The sequence below is a fragment of the Ailuropoda melanoleuca genome, chromosome 2, assembly GCF_002007445.2.
Source record: "Ailuropoda melanoleuca isolate Jingjing chromosome 2, ASM200744v2, whole genome shotgun sequence".
NCBI lineage: Eukaryota > Metazoa > Chordata > Mammalia > Carnivora > Ursidae > Ailuropoda > Ailuropoda melanoleuca.
The window spans coordinates 29,845,507-29,872,799 of record NC_048219.1 but is presented as its reverse complement, the minus strand read 5'-3'; the positions used below and the strand labels follow the sequence as shown (position 1 = coordinate 29,872,799).

At 37.2% G+C, this 27,293-nt stretch overlaps 1 protein-coding gene across 1 annotated transcript in view; it reads left to right on the top strand.

The window, feature by feature from the left end:
- USP24 (ubiquitin specific peptidase 24) overlaps positions 1-27,293 on the top strand; it is a 132,950-nt gene that overhangs the window by 9,454 nt on the left and 96,203 nt on the right. The window contains exons 4-7 of the mRNA XM_034641292.1: positions 20,990-21,155; positions 22,481-22,548; positions 25,884-26,027; positions 26,683-26,805. Of these exons, the coding sequence (XP_034497183.1) occupies positions 20,990-21,155; positions 22,481-22,548; positions 25,884-26,027; positions 26,683-26,805 (501 nt within the window). The remainder of the gene's footprint in view (positions 1-20,989; positions 21,156-22,480; positions 22,549-25,883; positions 26,028-26,682; positions 26,806-27,293) is intronic.

Below are 27,293 nucleotides of genomic sequence, written 5' to 3'. Positions count from 1 at the left end.
GAGAAATTGAAAGCTATGAGGCCTCTCAGAAAATATACACACTTTATTTTTAAAGTAAGCTAGTGCTGAAGTATTAATACTATTATTTTTGGGTGATGGGACCACAGGTGATTCTGTTTCTATTTTTTCATTTTTAATGAGCTTCTAAAAAGTATATAAACTTTATTTTAAAAGACCAACAAAACTATGGTGTTCATTAAAATGAAAGTATCTTTTTAAGAAAAAAGACTAAAGTATTTCATGAGTCTTAGGAAAATTTTGCCTAGACTCCAAAATTATTTTAAAACTATTGAGGGGGGCGCCTGGGTGGCACAGCGGTTAAGCGTCTGCCTTCGGCTCAGGGCGTGATCCCGGCGTTCTGGGATCGAGCCCCACATCAGGGTCTTCTGCTATGAGCCTGCTTCCTTCCTCTCCCCCTCCCCCTGCTTGTGTTCCCTCTCTAGCTGGCTGTCTCTATCTCTGTCAAATAAATTAAAAAAAAAAAATCTTTAAAAAAAAATAAAACTATCGAGGAAAATTAAATATTAAAATGATTTAATTTGTGTTTCATCTATTCGAAATAGATAAAAAAGGGTACTGCTTCCTAGCATATCACTGGGAACAATTTTCTTTTAATCTAGAATTCATATTTGATTATCTACTTATTAGATAGTTTCCATTTATTTCTAGTTATAAGAAAACTGTGGCCTGGAAGATGTGATTCAGTGGGACTTTTCAAATTTGAGTCAGAGGTTAAGCTTTAATGGAGTTTCTATTTAGTTGCTTTTCCTGTGCTGCTTTTCTGCATGCTCTCCCCTGCCCTCGAGTATCTTAGAGCATTTTGCCTTGTTAATTGGTTTCAGGATATTCTTTTGGATGACTCCAGTGTGTTTTAATTGGCCTTTGGATTACCTGCCAGCTTTTAAAGACCCTCAAAGGTCTGTGACTATATTTTGAAGACAGCTGTCTTTAGAGCAGAGGGGTTTTTGTTTTGCTTTGCCAAAGGTATGGGTTAGAAGTGCACATCTGGCCAGCACAGCCTTCCCTTGTCACCTCTGTTTCCTGTGACCTAAGCAGTGTTGCTCAGGACTGCTGGGCTCTTGGTAGGCTCCAGACCCAATCTCATCCGTTGTTTCCAAGAAGCACTCCACTCACTTGACTTTTTCTGTCATTTATATATAATGTACAGTACTCTCTCATGTCTTTTTGCACATTTTTATGAGGGTGGGATGGCTATTTCTGACATTCTTATTAAATGGAAAATCATTAAAGAGTTCTCAGAATAAAAACTCTGTATTTATATGAAATAATGATACAGTTCAAATTCCAATGGTAAAAAATAGATATTAAACTAAAACTGTTAGAGCAACAGAGTGGTTATTAGCCCATTAAACAATATAGCCATTCTTTCAGTAAGTTTTTATTGAGCACCGATTGTGTGCTAGGAACTGAGCTAAGTGTTGGGAATGTAGTGGTGAACCAATCACACATAGTCCTCTCTCTATTATAGTTTCAAGGCTGGTAGATTTCTTGTGCTCTAAGTGTAATAAATTGTGATGTTCTAATTCAGAAACTAGAGGCCTTGAAGAGTTGCGGGTTAAATATGAAAGAGCTGACATCTATCAAAAGCATTTGAATAGTGCCTCAAGAATTTTTTTGTGATGTAATTTGATTTGTAGTGTCCATTGCCAGGAAACCAAGTGGTATTTTTCTCAAGTGATACTTCTTTAGTGCCATGGAATGTACCGAATTTGTATTTATTTACTTGTTGGATTTTTAATATTAGTAGTTGATGTTTCTCTCAACTAGTGTCTCCTCTAAGAATGGCACTAATTATTTCAGTCAAATGCTATTACTTTTTGTCCTGAAATCATGAATGTGTATGTTTTTCTCAGAAACGAGAAATTACTCTAGGAACTGGTCTGATTTCAGGCTAAACATCCCTTGTAATTGTCAGTAATACAAAAGAAGCTATTTTAAAGCAGGAGCAATGTGGTTGGTTTTAGAAAGACTTACGATGATAGAAATAGCAGTAACCCTGTAATGAAAACTTGTCTGGGATTAGTAACATAAGGAATCCTTAGTTTATTATTAGTGTTTTGGTTTTTGTGGTCAGTTTTATGCTGGAGTGGACTGTCTTTGCTAAATAATACTTTAAAAATATTACTAAGTTTTCATTTTGTAAGATTTACTCTTCATGGTATTTGCTTCGTTTGAAATGTTTTGGTGAATTATACTAGCACAGATCATCCTATATTTCATTGGTTTGTACATAATGTTTGTTTTTGAGAAAATGGCAGTTGTCTATTGAGCAGTTGGTACTGTTGGCAGTGTTGAAATTATGCCAGGCCAAAAAAAATTTATATATATATATATATATATATAAAGATATAAAGATATAAAATTTGTACCATAAAAATAATTGTTTCATGTTATGTGTACAGATATACTGACATCTGTAGAGAACATCAAGCGGGTCCTGTTTGCTATTCATTACTTTGACGTGTTTATGGTTAGAATATAAAACATATCCATGGTAGAGAAATTCCAAGCATTTGTTAAGTGGAGATCAAAGATGAGGATCAATGCAGAATTACCAGGGATTCACCCAGTTCATATTATGATATGGGAGACGAGTATCAAGAATACTCAGCAAGGGGCGCCTGGGTGGCACAGCGGTTAAGCGTCTGCCTTCAGCTCAGGGCGTGATCCCAGCGATCTGGGATCGACCCACATCAGGCTCCTCCGATATGAGCCTGCTTCTTCCTCTCCCACTCCTCCTGGCTTGTGTTCCCTCTCTCTCTGGCTGTCTCTCTCTCTGTCGAATAAATAAATAAAATCTTTAAAAAAAAAAAAAAAGAATACTCAGCAAGATACACTTTATAAAACAAAAAAAATTATCTGTAGAACTGAGACTATTTCCTGCCTTTCCCTCTCCCTATTCCAAGCAACAGAAAATTGTAAATTTAAGGATTAAAATGGGAGATTTGTTCAGAGCTGGAAGGGACCACAGGGATCGTGTGGTGTTAAAAATCTTGTCAGTTTAGGGATGAGGACCTTGACCCTGGATCATTAGCAAAGTCAGGAAGAGATCCTAGCCTTCCACCTCTCGAGGTGTGTTTTGTGTTCTTTGCCAGGCTTTGTGACATGAGAAAGTCTGACTGCAGATCATCTTTAATACATCCTTCCCCATAAACTTACTGTATTTGAATTACTACCATTTCCTCTGTTAGATATTAGTTTGGGTTCAGTGGGCAAAGTTGACATTTGATCCATTTTTCCCCCTCAAACTTTTTATCTTGCTTTCTCATTCAGCATTTTCTAATATCCGTGGTTACTGATGTTTATAGAAGGTGGTAAAGGTTGAGGAAGGGAAGGCTGAGCAAGTGCTGCCACTTGTGAAGGTGTGCGTCTGTCTCCTTAGCATCCTTGTGCAGCTGACAAGGATTAGTGAACTTCTGAGTCTACCCACAGTTGCACCCATGCGTTGGGTACTTAAAAATAAGCTTAGGGGCGCCTGGGTAGCGCAATCGGTAAGCGTCTGCCGTCGGCTCGGGGCGTGATCCCGGTATTCCGGGATCGAGTCCCACATCAGGCTCCTCCGCTGGGAAGCCTGCTTCTTCCTCTCCCACTCCCCTGCTGTGTTCCCTCTCTCGCTGGCTGTCTCTCACATAAATAAATAAAATCTTAAAAAAAAAAAAAAGCTTAATAGTCAGTATTCAAATCTCTTGAAATGGTATACCGCCTAATTTGTCTTAAGTGTGTATCTTTTACTTCCTTAAAATTTTTTTCTCTGTGTATTGAATACAATGTTTATTATAAATATCAACTGGGATGTATTATACACTTGTAGGTTTGGAATTAAACATTTCGAATGATAACTTGGAAAGGTATTAATATGCTAAAAACATAACCTTGCCTTAGATGATATCGTTTCATGAATACGGAAATAAAACATAGTGTATACTGATTAACTCTTAGAGAATAACTTAAAAAAATCAGCTTTAAAATATGCCAGGTGTTTGTTTTTGTTTTTGTTTTTTTAATGACTCCTTGCCTATGCACATGCCTTTTTTTCCTACCCAGCATGTCCTCCTTGTTCCTCTTTCCCCTTCTCTTGCCGTATTGGACTATGGAAGTTAGTCCACAGTGCTGCTTATGTGACATCCACATGATCCCTGCATTTGATTCTTCCTTTACAAAGTAGATTTCACACAGTCTTCCGGTTGACAGAGATAGGTAACGAACACCGTCCTTACTTCAGTCCGGCCAGTCCCGGGGCACACCACATACTACCATACCACATGCACTGTCGATCAGGTTTGCTAACGGCTTGCTAGTAGGGCTTGATACCTTCCATTATTTTTCCTCCATTTATTCTTCGGCTCTTCTGAGTTAGAAGTCCCTCCTTGACTTTGAATAGAGACTTACAGTCCTCTGCCGCGGCATTTATCTGTCACCTTGGAATTATTCATATACTTGTCACCCAAACTGAACTGTGGGTCTTTTGAGGACAGGGTCTGATCTTCTGCATTTCCCATGAAGTTCAGGGTAACACTTGACATAGGAGATGAGAAATTAAATGAAAGAATCTGATATGGAAAATATGGAGTTTGCATCACCATTCTGGAACACATTTTCCTTCATTCAAGCGTATCACGTAGCCTCTGAAAGCTAATCTTGCCTAAAATAACCTTCTCTGTAGCTTGAAGGCAATAGCAACATTTTGGTAGTCGTCCTAGAGCAGATTTCTGTTGTGGTATTTACCTTGTTTCACCATTTGTGGAAAGGAACTTTCTCTGAACTGTTGCCAGTCATTAAAATGGGCACCGTGTTGGACACAACACATGAAATTTGAACTTTGGTACTCACTACCACTCCCTGTGCTTTATAAATTGTTCTATAGCTCACACAGAAAAATACTGCACACAGGGAGAAACATGATGGCTGCTATAAGAAACAAACCTTTTTTTAGCCTTAGGTAGGACTGCTCGCCAGTCTGTTTTTAGAGAGTTTTGTTACATGGCTTTGTTGAGCTCTGCTTCAGTAAGGAGAAGATTATTGCAGAGATTGTCATTTTTGGAGAAGAAAGGGAAAACCTGCTGTCAGTAGAATTAAAACAGAAAACTGATTTTTATTGTTAGTTTTTGTTTCAGTTTGTCCTGTTTATTTGTTTCATTTATCACTATAATAATAATGATGTTTTTATTCATCTAAACAAGTTTATTTTGCAAGAAAGCTATTAAGATGTTGTTCGTTTTTTACCCCTCTTTTCTCACCCCAGTGTGGAAAAAAAGAAAAAAAAAGACGTGTAGAGGGGAAGTAGGAGGAGGAAAGAAACAGTAGTATGGGAACCATTTGTTGAACACTGAACAAATATTTGTTGAATGCCTTTGGCTCTAGTCTGGCCTCTGGTAGCTGAAACACAGTTCCTGCTTTTAAGGAGTTTACAGCCTGTTGCAGTGGTTTTGAATGGTGGGTAAGGATGGCCAGCACCAGGTCAGAATCAGTTGGGTTGCTTTTTCAGAATAGCTTATCCCCAGCAGAGCCTCCAGCTATCCCAGGAGATTCTGCCAGAGTGGGGAGTATTAGGTAAGAGTACTTAATAAAGTGTTAGAAAAGGTACATGTTCTGTGGTCAGCTACAAATCTAATGTGGATGTAATTTGACTTGTATATTAGCTGTATTTCTCCCAAGTTTTCATCTTGAACAATTTCCAACCTACAGAAACAGTAGTACAATGAACACTTGTGTACCCTTCACTTTGATTCAACATTTGCAAACATTTTATCACATTTGCTTTAGCTCTCTCCTCTCTCTCTCAAAGCACAGACCCATACAGAACTGCGCACGCGCACACACACACACACACACACACACGTACACTTTTTTCCCCCTGAAGCTCTTGACGATATGTTATAAACATCATGACACTTGACTCCTAAATACTTCAGTAGGGCTCCCCTAAGGGCAAAGACGCTCTCCTACAGACCACAATACCATTATCTCAGCAAGCGAATTTAACAATGATATATTAATATTCTCCATTATTTAGTTCATATTTAGATTTCCCCACTTGTCCCAAAAGTATCCTTTATAGACATTTTAAAATATAACCCAGGATTGAATCAAAGATTATGCATTGCATTTAGTGATTATGTCCCTTTAATGTCAATTCTAGAATAGTCTTTATATCATTTTAGCCTTTCGAGACTGACATTTTAAAAAACAGCCCAATTCTCTTATTGTATTTTTAAAAGATTTTATTTAAAAGATTTTATAATTGAAAAATACACAAGGAAGTTTTATCATTATATTTTAAGGTAATAAGGAAAACTGAAGAAAAGTATTAAGTTCTTCCATGACATAATTTGTTCCCCTTTAGTGTGGCTGTACTTTCAATCATCTTTATTCTGACTTTTATAGAATTTTAGTATTTTTAGAGCCAGAAGGGATCTTGGATCTGTAGGTTAGCATTTTCATTTTATAGAAGAAACTGAAGTATGGAGATACCAAGTCTTGCCTAAGAATGTAGTCTCAAAATGTTATAAGCTCCTGGTCACTGGACATCTTTAAGCAGAGGCTCTGGAATTTTCTGGGGCTGTAGAAGAGAATTAGGTATCAGATAAACGCTTAGACATTGGAAGTAGGATGGAGACAGGATGTAGCTCCTGTTATCGAGTAACACGATCTAACTGGGTCGCCAGACCTGTAAGTAGATAAAGCTTAACACACCTCAGTGACTGATGTTTGGAAATAGAGGAGGGCACTTTAATCATGCCACACTCTCCCTTTGGTGGCAGACCCTCACACACACAGTTCTCTGTGCCTACAATCCCTTCCCCTTCTTTTTTATTTCATAAGGATTTATTAGGTGCTTAACATCCATCCATTCACCAAATTTCATTGAGCCTACTCTGTATCAGGGACTATTGGAGATAATGCAACAAACAAAACAAAAATTCTTCCCTGGTGAAGCTTATATTCTAGGTTTGGGGAGGCAGACAACAAACAGGATAACTAAGTAAAGCATGGAATGTCAGCTGATATGTACTATAAAGAAAAATAAAGCAGGGAATGGAGGGGCGAGTGCTCGACTGGGGTTGGGTACGGCAGGGCTGCTCTTAAAAATCAGTTATTTAGGGAAAGCTTCACTGAGAAGGTCATACTTGAGCAAAGACCTGAAGGGGGTGAGGGAGCAAGCTGCATGGTTGTCTGAGGGGAAAGCACTCCCAAGTCAGAGCTCGGCAAACTTGTTCTGTAAAGGGCCAGATAGTAAATATTTTACGCTCTGCAGGCCATAGAATCTCTCTTGCAGCTACCCGGCTCTGCTGTTGTACTGCCAAAGCAGCCATGGATGACATGAACGAGTGGGGGGGGTCTATGTTCTGATAAAACTTTATTTACAAAACGAGAGTGTGGACGGTGCTTTGCCAACCCCTGCTAAGCACAGGGACCACATAATGCAAAGGCCCTGGTGGGGAGTATGGCTGGCAGGCTCAAGGAGCAGCAGGCAGGCCAGTATGGCTGGAGCTTAGGAAGGAGGGGAAGAGCAGGAGATGAAGTCAGAGCTGAAAGAGAGAGGGCAGGTCCTCACGAGGGCCTCAGAGGCAGCTGTGATCATGCCTTTTTGTCAGAATGAGGAAGGCAAGCCTGGAGGGTTCTGAATAGGAAGATGACAGGACCTTGTGGGAAGGATCCACTTTGTTATTGGACATATTAATTTAAGATGCTTATTAAATACCCTATTGGAGGTGTCAAAGAGGGAGTTGGATGGATGCCTGGAGTCTAGGGAAGATGTCTATACTGGAGCTAAACTGTAGGAGCCTTCAGCTTAGAGATGGTATTTAAAATCATTAGACTAAAGGTGCCTGGGTGGCTCAGTCAGTTAAGTGTCCGACTCTTGGTTTCTGCTCAGGTCATGATCTCAGGGTTATGAGATTGAGCCCCGCGTCGGACTCCAGGCTCGATGGGGAGTCTGCTTGAGATTCTTTTCCTCTGCCCCTCCTCCCACTTGCGCACACATTCTCTCTCTCTCTGATAAATAAATAAATCTTAAAAAAATAAAAATAAAAAATAAAACCATTAGACTATGCATTCTCAAAAGGGCTAGTAGCACTCCAAAGGAGACAAAAATTACCTCTTGAGGGGTGAAAAAAATCTTAGCTATTATAGTGGTTTGCTCCAAATCTCCACCCTACCCAGCACAATTTTATTCTTCAGTATTTAATTAACATAGATGGGATGATAGGGGGAAGAGTGTTGAAAAAACTCTTTGAAGGAATGATAATGAAGATAGGGTTGAGAAACACCACCTGCACAGTTGAAAATCCACACGTAACTATTGACTCCCCCAAAACTTCACTCCTAATAGCCTGTTGACCTTAACTAATAACTTAAAAGAGTTGATTAACACCTATTTTGCATATTATATGTGTTATATACTATATTTTCACAGTTCAATAAGCTTAGGGAGGAGATGTTATTTCAAATCATAAGGAAGAGAAAACACATTGACAGTACTTACAGTATTTATCAAAGAAATCCATGTATAGGTGGACCCATTCAGTTCAAACCTGTGTTGTTCAAGGTTCAACAATATAAGATGACAACTTCTTGTGAAAACCTTGTTTCTATATAATGTAAATATATGAATAACCACTAAGAGCTATTAAAAGAAAGGGACCGTGAGAAATGTCAGCTTTTGTAGAAAAGTTTGGAAATTCTCTGCTACTTATAACAGAATGAACATGAATTCCAAGAAAAATAATTTGGAAACAGGCTTGAGACACAGTGTATTAGTAACATGGGGACTGCCTGCACGCTTGTCCATCATCTCTTTTTCCAAGAAACGTTCAATATTTTAGGAATCATTTTCTCTAGTCTGAAGTAACAGAAGGAATATCAGATCTGCACATCACTGTCTCCGAATTACTTTGAAAAATATTTAATAAGACTGATAATCTCAAGATTTAGTGAATGTTATAAATTCATGACTTGGAAGGGCACCTGGGTGGCTCAGTTGGTTAAGCGTCTGCCTTTCGCTCAGGTCATGATCTCAGGGTTCTGGGATGGAGGCCTGCATCGCCCTCTGCTCAGTGGGGAGTCTGCTTCTCCTTCTGCCCCTCCGCTCACTCTCTCTCTCTCTCATAAATAAAATAAAATCTTAAAAAAAAATAAATTCATGACTTGGAATCAAATGTTCATGTTTTCATGTTTTTCCTTAAATACTTGACATGTACGATGCGATTTGTTTATTTTAGATAAACTATTTTTAGAAATCGTGGAGAAAACAATTTGGCATCTTTATTTTTCTATACATTAATCAAAAATGTAGACACTCTTTTGAGTACATTGTTGGCTAGTAAAATAGCTCAGTATTGAATTTAGTATTAAGGGAAACTTGATGCAACGTTGCCAGTCTCCTCTCCTTTAAGTTGAATAATTTTCTCTATCTGTATTTGTTGAGTCATTGGGCAGATAGGAGGTTATCTCTAAACTAACAGGCTGTGCCTGCTTCAGTAGGTTTTGCTTCTTTGAACAAAGAAGGCTTAAATTTTAATAATACATCCTTGTTGAATTCAAGACTTTTTTAAAACTGGAAGGTAGTTTTCTAAAATATTAAACTCCATTATTAACTTAAAAGCTTGTGCAATGCTATTTTAAAGCTCATTTGCAAGGGTTAAGTAAATTATATTGTCCTGTATACTCTGCCACCAATTACGGTAGTGCCTATATTACATTGGTTTATCTGCCCTTTTCAAATTGTCAAGTTTCTGGATATGGGTAGGGACATATATGAACATACCTAATTGTAAATATAAAAGGAAAAATATTTTTGTTAAAATAACCTACTTGTTCAATCTAAAGATTTTCGCTAAACTGTGAACGTAGATTTACACTATATAGTGACAGCATTTGCCAACTCCATGAAAAAATGTCTAACTTCCAACTCTCTAAGTTGGAAATACTTAGTACTGAGTATTAAGTTGCCCTTTTAAGTAAGTAAGTAGTAGATAGTAAGCCTTATTCTGAATAGTTTGCCAATAGGTGAAATTATAATCACAACTATTTGAATTCCTAGCAGGTTTATAGCACTATGAAGTATTACGGGAGTGACAGTGGCTTTGTTTATATTTTCATTTGTATTTTGGGGCATAAGTAAGATTATTTAGGAAATAGCCTAAATTATGTCTCCAACAATGTTAATTGTTTTGATTTTAGTCCTAACTGGCCTATTTAGAAACCATAATTTAACAACATTAACTCATCTATTATTTTTCTCAGGTGACTAAACAAATACACACGATTCAGTGTTATTAGAAAATTTTCAGGTTAGGGTCGCCTGGGTGGCTTGGTTGTTGGGCATCTGCCTTCGGCTCAGGGCGTGATCCCGGAGTTCTGGGATTGAGCTCCACGTCAGGCTCTTCCACTGGGAGCCTGCTTCTTCCTCTCCCACTCCCCCTGCTTGTGTTCCCTCTCTTGCTGGCTGTCTCTCTCTTTCTGTCAAATGAATAAATAAAATCTTTAAAAAAAATTGTTTTCAGATTAAAAGTGACAGTCAGGACTTGTTTGCAAGCTCATTTCTCTGTTGCCTTAGTAACAGAATTGTGCATCTCTAACAAATGCTGAATTTATGTAAGTGTTGTAAAACATCTTTTAAAATTAAGTATTTTAAAATTTTAAGTGAAATTGATGGAATATCATAATAAGGACATTGCTTCAAGTGGTTAAAAAGGCTGAATACTGAAGTTTTATTAATACGCTTGAGAACTAGTACTGGTTTTGAAATCGTACTCTCCATAAGCCTCTGTCTGGAATACTGGTCTCCGTAAACTTCTTCAGCTGTGTACACACCCCTTCCACTGCAGATGCGTGCACAGCATCCGCAGACTAGCTTGGATGCCCCCCTCCCCGCTCTGCATTCACATTGTCCTGCTCTTTAAAGACAAGAATTGTGTCTTAATCTGTGTCTCCAGTGCTGAGCACCTTGGCTGCAACCTAGCAAGTTTTTGATAAATGCATTTCTAATCAGTTTAGAACCAGTAATCATTAATGGTTACTTGGGTATCATTTGGATTTGGCATCTAATGAGAAACTAGTATAGTATATTCCTTTGTTCTTATTAAAAGCCCAATACCGTATTTCCCTTGGGAGCTATTTTGCAATGGGACAATTCTGAGCTGCTTTGCGTGTGTTCTCTTGCTCAATAGGTACTTTTTGCCAAGGACAGGCTCTACTCAAAGCAATGACTCAAAATATTAAACCAACCTGAAAATGGGTTCATGTCACTATTTCCTCCTCTCTCGTGATTCCCTATCTCTGTGTGTTGGCAGCAGCCTCCTCAGAATGTAATGCTGCTCTGTATCGTTCATTCCCTGCTCTACACCATGTGTGGCCTCTTTTTTTTTTTTTCTTTACCAAGATCAAGAATGTTAACTGCTTAGGAGGCAACATGAAATTTTTTGCCTCTTAGATCTCAAGTATATTATTTTTTAAATTGCTGTTTTAAAACTCTCAAATGGGCATATGTATCATTTGTATTATAGATCATTTGGTACAACTCTGTGTTTTGAAATTCTTAGATGTATTTATATACTTATTCATGTTTAGTGACTATAATCATTGAACTCCTTCTTGTTAATCAGCTTTTTAAAATAACAGCCTTATTGAGATACAATTCACATACGATAAAGTTCACCCTTTTAAAGTATGCATTCACAGAGTTGTGCAACCATCACTACTCTTTTAGAATATTTTAATTGCCCCCAAAAGAAACCTTATGTCCAATAACAGCCTCTCCTTTTCTCCCTCCTCCCATCCTCTGGCAACCACTAGGCTACTTTCTAAGTGGGTGGATTTGCCTATTCTAGACATTTATATAAGCAGAATCATACAGTATGTGGCCTTTCGGTCTGGCTTCTATTTATTGTAATGTTTTTGAATATCCGTCATGTTGTAGTATCTATCAGTATTTTGTCTATCTTTAGGGCTAAAAGTATTCCATTGCATGGCTATACCACATTTATTCATTCATTAGTTTTGATGACATTTGGGTTTTTACCACTTTTTGATTTACTATCACCAGTCCTGCTGTGCATATTCATGTACAAGTTCTTGTGTGGACGTATGTTTCATCTCTCTAGGGTACATCTGGTAAATATGTCAATGAGTACAGTTGCTGTGTCCTGTGGTAACTATGATTAACTTTTGAGGAATTGACAAATGGTTTTGCAAAGTGCACCATTTTATGTATTAGGGTTCCAATTTCCCTACATCCTCACCAATACTTATTTATCTTTTTAATTTTAGTCATTCTAATGTATGTGAAGGTGGCGTTTTTGAGGGTTTGATTTGCTTATCCCCGAGGACCAGTAATACTGAACATCTTTTCATGTGCTAATTATTGGCCACTTGTATATCTTCTTTGGAGAAATGTCCATTCAGGTCGTTTTTTGATTTTTGTTTTTGGTAGGCTGCATGTCCAGCGTGGAGCCCAGCGTGGGGCTCGAACTCACCACCCTGAGACTGAGACCTGAGCTGAGATCAAGAGTCGGATGCTTAACCGACTGAGCCACCCAGCTCCCGTTTGCCCATTTTTTATTGAGGTGTTTGTCTTTTTTGTTATTGAGTTGTAAGAGTTCTTATTTATTTATTTGTTTGTTTTTAAAGATTTTACTTAATAAGAGCTCTTTTTTAGATAAAAATCTTTTATCAGATATGAAATTTGCAAACATTTTCTCCCATTCTGTGATTGTCTTTTTACTTTCCTTATGATGCCCTTTGATGCTTTTAGTTTGATGAAATTCAAAATTCAACATTTATATATTTTTTCTTTTGACATTGTGTTTTTGGTGTCCTATCTAAGAAATAATTGCCTATCTAATAATTATCCTATTTAAGAAATAATCCACGGTCCTGTAGATTTATTCCTGTGTTACATTTTGAGTTAATTTGTGTATGAAGTAGGGGTCAAGTTTCATTCTTTTGCTTGTGTATATTCAGTTGACTCAGCACCACTTGTTGAAAAGGCTAACCTTCATTGAATTGCTTTTATGCCTTTGTCAAAGATTAATCAAATTGTATTATCACCCTTGTTGAAAATCAATTGACCACAAATATAAGGGTTTTGTATTTTTGAAATCTCAGTTCACTTCCATTGATATGTACCGGTACCAGATTGTCTTGATTACTATAACTAGTACATTTTAAAAGTGAGAAGTAGAGATCCTCAAACTTTATTCTTCTTTTTCAAGATTACTTTGGCTGTTCAGGGCTTTTTGCATTTCTGTGTGAGTTTTAGAGTTCGCTTGTCAGTTTTTGCAAAGAAGCCAGCTGGAGGGGCGCCTGGGTGGCTCAGTCAGTTAAGCACCTGCCTTTAGCTCAGGTCATGACTTCAGGGTCCTGAGATCACCTTCTGCATCAGGCTCCCTGCTCATCGGGGAGCTTCCTTCTCCCTCTGCCTGCCACTTCTGCTTGCTTGCTCTCTCTCTGACAAATAAATAAAATCTTTAAAAAAAATAGAAGAAGCCAGCTGGAATTTTGATACTCATTGTTTTGAATCTATAGACTTAATTTGGGAGTTACTGCCACCTTAAAAATATTAACCTCCAATCCATGAACATGGGATGTCTTTCTGTTTATTTAGGTCTTCTTTAATTTCTTTGCTGTGGTGTTGTGTTTTCAGTATATGAGTCTTGTACTTCCTAAGTATTTTATCCTTTTTGATGTTATTGTAAATGGAGTTATCTTAATTTTATTTTAGGATTGTTCATTATTGGTTCATTATTAGAAATACAATTGATTATTACATATTGGTATTGTGTTCTGCACCTGCAACCTTGCTGAATTCATTTATTGCTTCTGGTAGGGTGGTTTTATTTTTTGGCGTATTCCTTAGAATTTTCTGTATACAAGATTGTGTCATCAGTGAATGTAAATAGCTTTCTTCTTCCTTTACAATATGAACGAAGGCTTTTTATTTCTTCTCTTGCCTAAGTGCTCTGGCCAGATACTCCAGTACAGTGTTGAACGGAAGCTGTGAGAACAGACATACTTATTTTTCTTGACTTTAGAGGAAAGCATTCAGTCTTTCACAATTAAGTATGATGTTAATTATAGACTTTCCTAGATGCCTTTTATCAGGTTGAGGAAATTCCCATTTTGTTGCTATTTTTTTTTTTAATCATGAAAAGATGTTGGATTTTGTGAATATTTTTCTGGATCTGTTGAGATGATCATGTGTTTTTTGTCTTTTATCCTGTTGTGTAGTATATTGATTGATTTTTGTGTGCTAAATGAACCTTGCATGCCTGGGATAAATCATACTTGCTCACGTGTGTAATCCTTTCTATATACTGCTGGATTTGGTTTGTTAGTTTGTTATGAAGGATTTTTGTATCTGTATTCATAGGGATATTGGTCTGTCCATAGTTTTTTGTTTGTTTTTTTCTGTGATATCTTTGTCCATTTTTTAAACTGTGATAAAATATACCTAACATAAATTTACCATTTTAACCATTTCCAAGTATAGTTCTGTGGCAGTAAGTACATTCCATTGTTTTACGACCATCACACCATCCATCTCCAGAATTTTTTCATCTTCCCAAACTGAAACTCTATACTCAGTAAACAGTAACTTCATATTCCCCCCTGCCTTCAGCCCTTGGCAACCACCATTCTGTTTTCTGTCTCTATGAATATGACTGCTCTAGTTACCTCATATACATGGAAATACAGTATTTGTCCTTTTGTGACTGGCTTATTTCACTTAGCACTGATGTCTTCAAGGTTCATGCATGTTGTTGTAGCATGTATGAGAATTTCCTTCTTTTTAAAGACTGAGTATACTATTGCATGTATATACCACATTTGGTTTATTCATCAAGCATCCATCAATGTGAAGTATCTTTGTCTGGTTTTAATATCAGAATAATAATGCCCTCCTAAAATAAATTGGTAAGCATTCCCTCCTTTTCTTTCTTTCTTTTTTTGGGGGGTGGGGGAGAGTGTGAAGGATTGGTGTTAATTCTTCTTTAAGAGTTTGATACAATTGATCTGTAATGGCATCTGGCCCTGGGCTTTTCTTTGTGGGAAGCTTTTGATTACAAAGCACTCCATTTTCTTGGTTATAGGTCTTTTCAGGTTTTGTTTCTTCTTGAGTCAGTTTTGGTGGTTTATGTCCTTCTAGGAATATATCCATTTCATCTAGATTATCTGGTTTGTTGGCATATAATCATCAATAGTATTCTTTACAGTTGTTTTTATCTCTGTAAGATCAGTGTTGATATTCTCTTTTGTTCCTGATTTTAGTAATTTGAACCTTCTTTCTTTCTTGGTCAGTCTGGCTAAAAAAAAATTTTTTTTTAAGATTTTTTATTTATTTATTTAACAGAGAGAGACAGCCAGTGAGAGGGGGAACGCAAGCAGGGGGAGTGGGAGAGGAAGAAGCAGGCTCCTAACGGAGAAGCCTGATGTGGGGCTCGATGCCAGATCTCTGGTATCACGCCCTGAGCCGAAGGCAGACGCTCAATGACTGCGCCTCCCAGGCGCCCCATAAAAATTTCTCCTTTTTGTTGATTTTTCAAAGAACCAACTTGGTTTTATTGTCTCTATTTTTTCTATTCTTTTATTTATTTCCACTCTAATCCTTATTATTTCTTTGCTTCTGTTTCCTTGGGTTTAGTTCTTTTTCTGGTTCCCTAAGGTTCATGATCAGGTTATTGATTTGAGATCTTTCTTCTTTTTTTTTTTTTTTAAAGATTTTATTTATTTATTTGACAGAGATAGAGACAGCCAGCGAGAGAGGGAACACAAGCAGGGGGAGTGGGAGAGGAAGAAGCAGGCTCACAGCAGAGGAGCCTGATGTGGGGCTCGATGCCATAACGCCAGGATCACGCCCTGAGCCGAAGGCAGACGCTTAACCGCTGTGCCACCCAGGCGCCCCCGAGATCTTTCTTCTTTTTAAAAAAAAATTTTCCTCTCATCATTGCATCATAAGTTTTGTTATATTTTAATTTTCATTCATCCCACAGCCCTTTCTAATTTCCCTTGGTTTTTTTTTTTTTTTTGACCCATTGGTTATTTAGAAGTATCTCGTTTAATTTTCACATGTTTTTAGATTTCCCAAATTTCCATTGCCGTTGATTTCTAATTTCATTCCATTGTGGTCAGAGAACACACTTTGTATGATTTAATCCTTTGACATATTTTGAGGCTTGTTTCGGCACCTTACGTGCTCTATCCTGAAGAGTGTTCTGTGTGCACTTAAGAATGTATATTCTGCTGTGATTGAGTGGAATATTCTATAAATGTCTTTTAGATTTAGTTTGTAGTATTATTTAACTCTTCCATATCCTTGTTCATCTTTTATCTTGTTCTATTCCTGAAAGTGAGGTGTCGAAGTCTCCAGCTATTCTTGTTGAAGTATGTATTCTCTCTTAAATTCTGTCACTTTTTGCTCCCTTTACTTTGAGTCTCTTTTGTTAGATGCCTACATTTTTATAATTGTTATGTCTTCCTGATAGATTAACCCTTTATCATAAAAAAATTCCTTGTCTTCAGTAACATATTTCACATGATATCTATTTTTTTCTGATATTAGTGTAGCCAGCCACTACAGCTCTCTTTTGGTTACTCTTTTCATGGTATGTCTTTTTCCATTCTTTTATTTTATCTTCCTGCTCTTTCGACCTTTTTTTATCATTATGAAATAATCCCTTTTTATCTTTAGTAGTATTTTGTCTTAACTCTAGTCTGATACTAGTATAGCCACTCCAGCTCTTTCATGTGTGTACATGATATATCTTTTCCATCGTTTTATTTCAACTTCTTTGTGTCTTTGAATCTGAAGTGCATCTGTTGTAGATATCATATAGTTGGATCGTTTTTTATTTTATTTTTAAATTTTTAAATTTTATCTTTTTTTTAGAGAGAGAGTGTGTGCACATGCAAACGAGTGGGGGATGGGGGTGGGGGCAGGGCAGAGGGAGAGAGAGAGAGAATCCCAAGCAGGCTCCACACTCAGTGCAGAGCCCAACAGGAGGCTCAATCTCACAACCCTGAGATCATGACCTGAGCTAAAATCAAGGGTTGGATGCTCAACCAACCAAGCCACCCAAGAGCTCCTCATTGGCTCATTTTTTAAAATTTATTCTGTAGATCTCTACCATTTTCATTGGAGTGTTTGGTCCATTTATATTTAACATATTATTGATAATTATAACTTAGTTGATAAGACAAAATTTACTTCTGCCATTTTGCTATTTGTTTTCTATGTCTTATGCTTTTTTGTTCCTCTAGCCCTCCATTACTCCTGTCTTTTGTATTAAGTAAATATTGTTGCATATACCATTTTAATTCCCTTTTTTCTTTTACTATATATATTTTTAAGTTATTTTCTTAGCAGTTGCCCTGTGGATTATAATTAATGCCTGAATTTGTAGCAGTGTAGTTCAGATTAATATCAACTTAATTTCAGTAGCATACACAACATTGCTCCATTAACACAGTTTTATAATTATTGCTTTCTGCATCAGCTTTTTAAATCAGATAGGAGAAGAAATACTACATTAATACTGTCTTTATCTGAGAGAGAGTGATGGGGGCCTATGGAGGTGGTTAGTTCCACATTTGTGCATTTCTAAGAAAATGAAATCTGTAAAGAAATAGCTTTTACTGGAAAAATAGTTATTAAAATGTCAGTGGGATTAATTTTTAAATGATGGAATTAATGGTGGGTTTTATTTTTTGCTATTCATGTTTTCTGTATTTTTCTACAAAGAACATGTATCCTTATTTAGTAATCTGAGACAAAAACATACAAGTATTTAGAAGCCAGATTATTTATTTTAACAACTGTAATGGGGTTCTTAAGTAGAGCATACTAAGTATAATTTAACTTTTTTTTAAACCACTCTAAGTGCACCCCCACCTCTCTAGATTCATTAGGTTATACCTGTGTAAAATACTGAATTTACTTAGATTCTGTCTGGCTTCAGAATTCTGTGTCTTTCTATATTCATCTGACTAAATTGTTTTTACTTTAATTTTGAAATAATACCAGATTTACGGTAAAGTTGCAGTGCACTTTCAACTTTTCTGTAAATATGGAATTTCTATATAACCTTTATCCAGGGTCTTTAAATGTTAACATTTTATCACATTCTCTTTATTATTCTCTATTTTTGTATGTATGCATGCATGTGTTATGTTCACGTGTATATAAATGTGTTTCTGTCTGTTTCGTTACTGCTTTTCCTGAACTGTTTGAGAATAAATTATGGACATGATGCCCCTTCACCCTTAAATACTTCAGTGTGTGTTTCCAAAAAATGAAGATATTCTCTTTTTTAACCTTTGCACGTTATCGAAATGAGGAAATTAACATTGATCCCGTACTAAAGTCCTTTGAAGCCAAGAAGTAAAGTAAAACAAAAAAATTCCTCTTTTGAGATCTAATCAAGGAGCCCGTGTCCCGCTGAGCTATTTGTCTGTCTAGTCACCCTCAGTCTTCCATGACTTTGACATTTTTTGAAGAATACAGGCTACTTATTTTTTTAGTGTTCCTCATGTTGGGTTTCCTGATGACTAGATTCAGGCTTTGCATATTTGGGAGGTTGACCACAGAAGTGACGTTGTGACTTCATGGTGCATTACTTCAGTGCGCACATGATACTCACCTCATTACTGATGCTAAAGACCTTGCCCCCCGTCCCGGTCCCCAGAGGAAGCTCTTAGCTCTTTGGTTGCTTGTTTTTTGGCTTATGAACAGCAGAAATTCATTTCACACTGTTCTGGAGTCTGGGAGTCCAAGATCAGAGTGCCCACATGGTCCAGTTCTAGTGAGGGCCCTCCTCCCAGTCATAGGTGGCTGCTGACCTCATTGTGTCCTCACCTGCTGGAGAGCAGGGAGAGGACACAGCTCTCTTGTGACTCCTGGAAAGGCAGCAGCCCTTTTTGGAAGCTCATAGTTTTAGTAGCTGCTCGGTGCATTTAATGATTTCATACATGATTTGATCTATTAACTCCTGTAGAAATTAATGATAGATATTTTGTAGCAATAGCATAGTATGTCATCCAGTTGAATTTTATTTTTTTATGCCTTAATTCTACTTTGATCCTAGGTTAATAAATTTAAGCATTTAACAAGTAAACAGTTTTGAAAATATACTAAAATCTTTACTCTTATGAGAGTATCCTCAGTTTTCCTTTAAGTAAAACTATTTTGTTTACAGAACTTATTAATTACATGTATTTCTGAGAAGTGTTATATTTTAAAAACTGAATTTTCCCTATATATTATGATTCTAAACCTATTTCGCCCACCCCCACCCTTCACCCACCACCCTTCACCTCCAATTTACATTGTTGTCTACTTCCATATATTATGGAATATACTCCCATATATTATACTCCCATATATACTCCCATATATTCCATATATTATGGAATATACTCCCATATAATATACTCCCATATATTTATGATTCTAAACCTATTTCGCCCACCCCCACCCTTCACCCACCACCCTTCACCTCCAATTTACATTGTTGTCTACTTCATTTTTAGTTTTTCATCACCTTTCTGTTTTTTGTCTTATTTTCATCCCAGTTTAACCATGAACCTAAAAAAAAAAAAGTGTCACATTCCTTTAGATCTCATATGGGATTGAAAATCATTTTCTTCTGTGTATTTTTATCACTTCTGCTTTATATTTATGGTCTTTTCCTTAACTGAGGCTAAAGGTAATTTTTTAATGGAATGATTTTATTTTGTAATGATTAAATTATAGAGTGAATTGTGAAAATATTTAGGTTTTAAAGAAACCAGAGTAGGTATTAGGCAGTTTGGGGGAGGGGCCCAGTTAGCTTTATAACAAATTACTGTGGTAAGAACTGATGGAAAGTCTGACAGTTACCCTGCTGGTAGTTGAAACCTTGTTTGCATGAAGTATTTTTCTACTTAACAACATATATTAAATACCTGCTTTGTGTTAGGCACCAAAGGCAGTCAAAACTGGACAGGGTCCACGTCTTCATGGAGTTTGTCTAGTGGCAGCAAACATAAAATATATGACAAATAAGTGTAAAATTTGTGAGCAGTGCCATGAAAGAGAAGTTCAGGGTGGTAAGATTATAAAATAATGAGAGGAATTCGGTATAGTTTAGGAGTTCCAGAAGGGCTTTTCTGAAAGAGTTAAGGATGCACAGGAGTTACATAGGTTAAAGAAGGTAGACGGGTGTATTCAGGAGTAGCGCTCTCTCCGTGGAGGTGGACAGAGGTAGATTATTTGAAAGAAATTTAGGTGGTCTCATCACCAGGTCTTGGAGGGGGGATGGGAGAACAGGGTTTTAAGAATGAGTCCTTGATTTCTGGCTGTGCTGCCCTTCACTGAGAGGAGAGAGCCTAGCACTGAGGTTTGAGAAGCTCCAGTATTTGATGGTCAGGAAGAGGGGGTGTACCAGAAGAGACAGAACAGAACAGAACAAGACCCGCTGGATGAGAACAGGGCGGTGTGCCCTCCCAGGAGGTGAGGGATGTAAGCTAACACTTCAAGAAGAGGGAGCGGGCAAGAAGGGCAAATACTGCTGAGAAGGAAGAAAAGGACTGAAACTGTTCATTGGATTTAATGACAGTGGTGGCCACCATACCGGTGTGGGGTCAGGGGTGAGTCAGTGTGAGTAGATGGAGACAGCAATATGGAGAACTCTTTGGGGAAACCTCTCCCTTCTGAAAACAGGGGAAGGTGGGTGTGCTCTTTCATAACAAGAGATTGAAGAAAGAGGTGAGCTGGCCTCTGCGAGAGCAGGGGTGCCACCATGACAAGAGCTGGGAGTATCTGAGATAGTCTGGCAAAAGATGTGACCATGAGGAAAGAGTTGGGGAATCCACACTCAGTGTTCACAGCTACCACTGGGTCAGCGTCTGCTCTGTGCCCAGGTGAGCCATTTTACAGAAGTCACTAATGAGCGTGTATATTTGTTTTCTTACCATAATACCTTTTTGTCAGAAGAATGATGAAAACGGAAACTGCTCAGGGGAAGGAATTGAATTCCCTACAACCAATTTGTATGAACTGGAAAGCCGCGTTTTGACTGATCACTGGTCCATCCCTTATAAGCGAGAAGAATCACTAGGCAAATGCCTGTTGGCATCTACCTATCTGGCCAGACTTGGTAAGTTCTCACTGCAGGACACAGGAGGAGGGGACTGTTTGTTTGTTTTGATAGGAGGCCTGATGTTAATCTTCACTCTTGTATGATCACGCATCTGTATAATATTTGATCGTTTACTCTCCTAGTCTTGCTGTAGCCCCTGTGGAATAAAAGCTTTGAATTAAACTGTTTTCTTCTAGCTCCAACAGAGTATGAGAGTCTTTAAAATATAATTGAAAAGCCTTATAGAAATTGAAATGAACGTTTTCCACAAAAGCTTGGAGCACTTTAAGGTTCAATTCAGTGGCTTTTTATTCTTTAAGTGAAGAAAGTAATATTTATTTAGTGAACATTTTGTGCATATTAAATATTTGGCACTGTCTTAAGTGCTTTACAGATGTTAAACTAATAGAGTAATAAAATATCTTCAGGTTGGAAAATGGGTGTCAATATAAGGAAGCTTCTAGACTCTAAATACATTGAAGAAAAAACAATTTATTTTTCATATTCAGTTCGGTTATAAAGTGAGATGAATTGGTCCACTGTTTTGTGGTTTTTTCCCCCTCATTAAAAGTATGCATAGTTTACCACCATGATTAAATATGAGGCACATCAAAAGGAAATATTTTGACTGGAATCAGATTTCATTCTCACGGCCTTTAATGGCACTTTATGACGGGCTTCTCAGCACCAGCATTTATTGCGTGCCTGTTAGGATGTAGGTACTATGCTACGTGGTGGGTCTGAAAAAAAGAAAATGTGTCCAACAGTATTCCCAATGACAAGCAAAATACATTATTAAGTTTTTTTAAACAATGTGTTCCAAAGGATAATTTTAACAGTGGATTCATTCATTCACTTAGCAAATTTTCATCACCTGTTGTGTGCCAGGCAGAACTCTGTGCATTTGACACAAGAGTCCCTTGGTTTGTTTTAGGGAAGAAGAGTGATTTTGGTATCTATTGAGAACATTGGTGTTTTTATAGAGCTGTTCAGAAAAACAACAGTTAGTAAGAAGCAGCTGTTGGCATTAAGTCAGATTATTTGAAGTTAGTCTGACAATGGAAACATGAGTTTAACCATTTCACTTCTAATTATTTATTATATTATTAATAAATGTTTATGAATTAATACATACTAATATATTGTGCTGTTAACAAATACATTAATACTGTGATAGTCTGTTCCTTCATCAGAATATATATATTCTGCCTAAATAATCTCTTAAGAATCAAAGTTTCTATAATGAAATAGTTCCATGCATTACGAATTTGGAATGATATATGTGATTCCTGAAATCTGCCTAAAATCTTAGTAAGGCGTATTGTTTCATTTATTTTACTAAGGTCTTTCCGAGTCTGATGAGAATTGTAAAAGATTTATGGATAGGTGTATGCCTGAAGCCTTTAAAAAGGTAAGAAAAAATGTGCTAGTCTGGTTTTTTGGGTGGGGGTGAGAATGAACAGGCTTTTTGTTTTAGTTTTAGTTTTTTGTGTGAGACCCATTTATGAGTCTCGTTCAACTGAGGAATCCCCTGCTATGAACAAAGTCACTCCGAATTTGGGGCTTATGAATGATTTACTTCTATATTTAGTTGTTTGTGCATGTCTTTGGGTGGCTGTCACTTTTACTTCCTTCTCTTTAATGGCCAAAGAATAGGTTATGACTTACCTATACTAGGAAATCACATTTCCTACTAATGTAAGGCTTCTGGCATTTAGAAAGATAATGCATATTTATCAAAATACAAGCCATTTGTACTGATTGTTGAACTGAGACAGAAGCAGGCATTTTGAACTATACAAAGTTTGGCCGGGTTGAGTAGGTTTCATGGCAAAATGGCAGGCATGTGGCAGTATCTGTGGCAGGGCTAGAGTGATGTGCTTCCTCCCCTTCTGGTCACATCGCTTATAAAACAATTTTTCTTAACAGGGAGAATAGGAGATCACAGGACTTGTGTTTCTGAAAGCAGTCTAACTCAGCATGATTCCCTTTTCAGGACATGAGTCCCGAATCCCCAAAGAGCAGAGACAATGTTACAGATACTGTCGTTTTCCCCAGCGTATAGTCAGTGCCTACCTCCAAGAGAGAGCTCAGTAAATCTTTGCTGAATGAATGAGTCTCCCTGCTGTCTTGTCCTTCTGGGTTTTGACATCCATTTTTGTCCCATATGCAAGGAAGCCACTAGAACTACAGATGGGTGAAGATTGTATTTATCTTAAAACCCAGTAAAATAAACTGTTCATTTGTAAACTATTATTCCCATCTACATCTTGATCGACTCTCCCTTGATTCAAGGCTTAAAAAAACCAAAATTAATTTTAGGAACAAAAACAGCTGCATCTTTGAAAAAAGTGCGAAATTCTTTAAAATTGTCATTTGGGCAGAGATTACATGGAATCAAGACGTATGTTCATTTTGGATGAATTCATCTACCAATTTATCATTTAAAATTATTTTAAGCTTTTACAAATTGTGTTAAGAATTATAGTAATTTTTTTAAAAATATAATTTTTATAATGTAACATACTGTGATACATTATGCTGTATGCATAAATTTATAGAGAAAGAAAATGCAACTTTATTCAGAGTCATGGAAAAGGATTTATCAGTATAAGGACCTTTAGTTTGATGATCTCCAGATCCAGAGAGCCCTATGTCAACACAGGTCACCAGCAAGTTACGTATTTAGAGCATATTACGTAACTCTGTGCAGAGACACTTCAGAAAACAGTTTTATATTATGTCCTCACCTGTTTGTAATAGTGTAATAAGTGGTCCAGCCGTTGGTTGCTAGGTTGTTTTTTTTCCATGAAACTACAAGCACAAGGGTACCCTCTGTTATATTGTTCGGTGTTGTTTATGTAAAATTGATACGTTAAATTCTCTTTACAGTTTAGAGCTATTAAAAAGGTTCGCTGCCACATCAATAAAGCATACTTTCTTTTAATTAAATCGGAATTTAATTTACAGAATTCTGTGTGCCTTTAGACTTGGCTACCAGAAAACTCAGTAGTATTTTATATAATTGGTATCGTTTCCCTATCTTTGTTTCCTGGTATGATGACTATCCCTCTACCCTCTTCCCCTTGACATCTCTTACAAGCCACCTCAAATGTGTCATTAGAAGGGAGGGTGTAAGTAATAAGCAGCTATACGAATAAGGCGCACCAAAGGGCCTGTTGTCATGTCTGCCTTCTTCACCTTTTACCTTCAGGCCAGCCTGGATTCTTCACTGAGTGTTCAAGCAGGGAAGGGAAAGCTAGGTCTGGCCATAGTGCACAGTGACGTTTAAACCATGAGCACGGCTTCCCCACATTCAAAACTGAACAAATGAGAAGGCAACAGAGGGAGTGGTGCTAAATTCTCATACATTTTATTTTGTAGTCATATGACCCTTCTCAAATGCTAATCTGCTTCATTTTGCTTTAGTATTTAAGTATAGGAAGAAGATAGAGGCAGGCAAAAATTCTTGGAAAAAGAAAGTAACTCATTGGTTTATATAAAATCAGTCTTAGGATTATTGCTCGTTTGAGCAAATTGTGCAGCTAATTGGTATTTAGAAAATCTGGACTTGGGGGTTTTCTCTGCAGCTAAAGAAGTTTGGGCTCCTTCAAGCTGTTCTTGTTAAGGGGTTCTCAGTGTGACCAAGTTGGAATTTTTATTGCATAGTATTTTCCTTCTGAGGGGAAATCTTACAAAAACATGAAACCACCATACTAATTTGCCATTATTATATTAAGTGAAACTCTCTGATTTCTCATTCCCCGTTCCGCCAAGTTGTTCCTGCATTAGATTTCCCCAAGGACTAGACTGAGGATTGGAGAAATCCACTGATGATTATTTTAGATTCATCTACATGCCTTTTCCCTCCTTTTTAATGAATCTAAGATGCTGAGTGTAAGATGCACCTTTGTTTGTATATTTTGTTTTATATTTAAGAAAAATAGCTGTGAAATGTTACAGTGCCTTATCACTTAGAGCTCTTTTAGATTTGCTTAAACATTTTTTAAAATTGAATGTTACTTCTATACATATCAAAAAGGAAAATATAAACAAAATAATCTGGTAAAGTATTTCTAAAATTTTTTTCACATTCAGAGTCCTGCTGTCATCTGGTCAACAGGTAGGAAGATGTGGTCCCGTTTCTGAGATACTTAAAATACAACAAGAATATGTATGCTCAAATCATGAAACATAGCGTACATTTCTTAGATTCTAGGAATACTGGTTAATAGTGGCCGCCATAATATATTAATAATAATACCTTATTATTTATAAAACACTTTCACATTTGTTTTATCTTTTGCTGCTCTTCACATCTGTGTGAAGTGGGTAGGAATTTTGCCTCTTTAGACGTGAGACACCTGAGCCTCTGGGAACTCAGGTAATTTTTTGTCCAAGGCCATCCAGCTATAAAACAGTAGTAGTTCCAGGATTTGGTCTCAGGTTCTTACTTGTTGTACACCACTTGACATCCCTTAGTAATAACGAAAAGTAGGAAAACGAAAATTTTCTTTTAAACCAGCTGCTTCAATGTAAGGAAATTAACGTTCGAAAACAAAACTCAACGTTGACTCTGAAATCATTGAGCAAGTAGATGGGCTGCAGGCTATAGGGGTTTTAAAGCAAGTCATCTGCATAAAAGTGATACTGTGGTACTCATCTCTTGATTATTCAAGATTGAACTGATAAACAATAGACTTTTTCTTTTCAAGTTAGGCTCTAAAGCGCCCTTTGTTTTTGTAGCTCCTGACTTCGAGTGCTGTTCACAAGTGGGGTACTGAAATTCATGAAGGAATCTACAACATGTTGATGCTATTAATAGAATTGGTTGCAGAGAGAATTAAACAAGATCCAATTCCCACTGGTCTCCTGGGTGTGCTTACAATGGTACAGTATCTCTAAAATGAAGTACTTTGTGTTTTGATTTTGTTTAAAACACCAGCTGTCCTCTGACTTGTCATTAATAATGAGTGATAATGATATTGTTAAAGATATTAACTTAGCTGTTAGGGACCTTGCTTTTTATTTTAAAATCAGAGCAGCCATTCATTCTGTGTTCTCAGTTTTAACAAAATACCTTTCTAATTTAAATAGCTTTCTCAGCTCTTAGAATAATTAAATTGCTTTCCCTCATGTCTTCCTAATTATTCACATCATAAATGCTTTCACATGGGGTGCTCCTGCGGTTTGGTTTCTGGCCTCTTTCCCTGACTAGTCCCAGTAGCTGTGTGAAGAAGGGGCCTTTACGGCCCTGCTGCCTGGCTGTACCTGGGGCAGCTCCTGGCCGTGCGCCCTGCCTTCCCTCCCGGCGGCCGCCGGACAGGACAGGAGAGGAGAGGAGAGGAGAGGAGAGGAGAGGAGAGGAGAGAGCTCTGCCTCGCTCCTCTGCTCTTCTGCACTAGCCCAGGAATACACACTGGGTGATGTTTGGAAGATTCCATTACCGAAGGAGTCCAAGCTATATTTTCCTCTTTTCTAATGCTAATATTTGTTGCTATAGAAATAGATAATAATAGTGCTTCTCTGTTCTCTTTGAATCTAGGCTTTCAATCCTGATAATGAATACCATTTCAAAAACAGAATGAAAGTGTCTCAAAGGAATTGGACAGAAGTGTTTGGGGAGGGAAATATGTTTGCTGTTTCACCTGTGTCTACTTTCCAAAAGGTAAACATGGTCTTGTTCCGTCATTTTATAGAGAAATGTATTGAAAAAGATTTTTTGTGCTATAAAAATTTACGTGGAAGGATTAAAACAGTCTGTGAAAAATGACAGATATTCCATATGGCTCATAAAATTGCTTGACTTTTTTCAGATATTGCATATTTTTCCACAGCTATTAACCAACATCATAAAGAATTTTATAGATTTGAAATGATGTTTAGCAAAATGCGAAATGACCGCATGACATCAGGGCCCTATCTATTGAATGGTCAGAACCCCAGTTTAATGGGTGTCCCAGTTTCCCAGAGATGTTTGAGAAGCTAGAGCATTTGAAACCATTTGAAATGGCTAATTATGACTAGAAAAAATAATCTAGAAGGTAGTCTCATGTATCATTTTCTTTTAAATTCCAGAAGCATTAAAGCTTTGGGGTTTTTTCCAAGCCAAGAACCAATTATCTTTATTTTATATTTAAAGGCCTACAGTGTGCC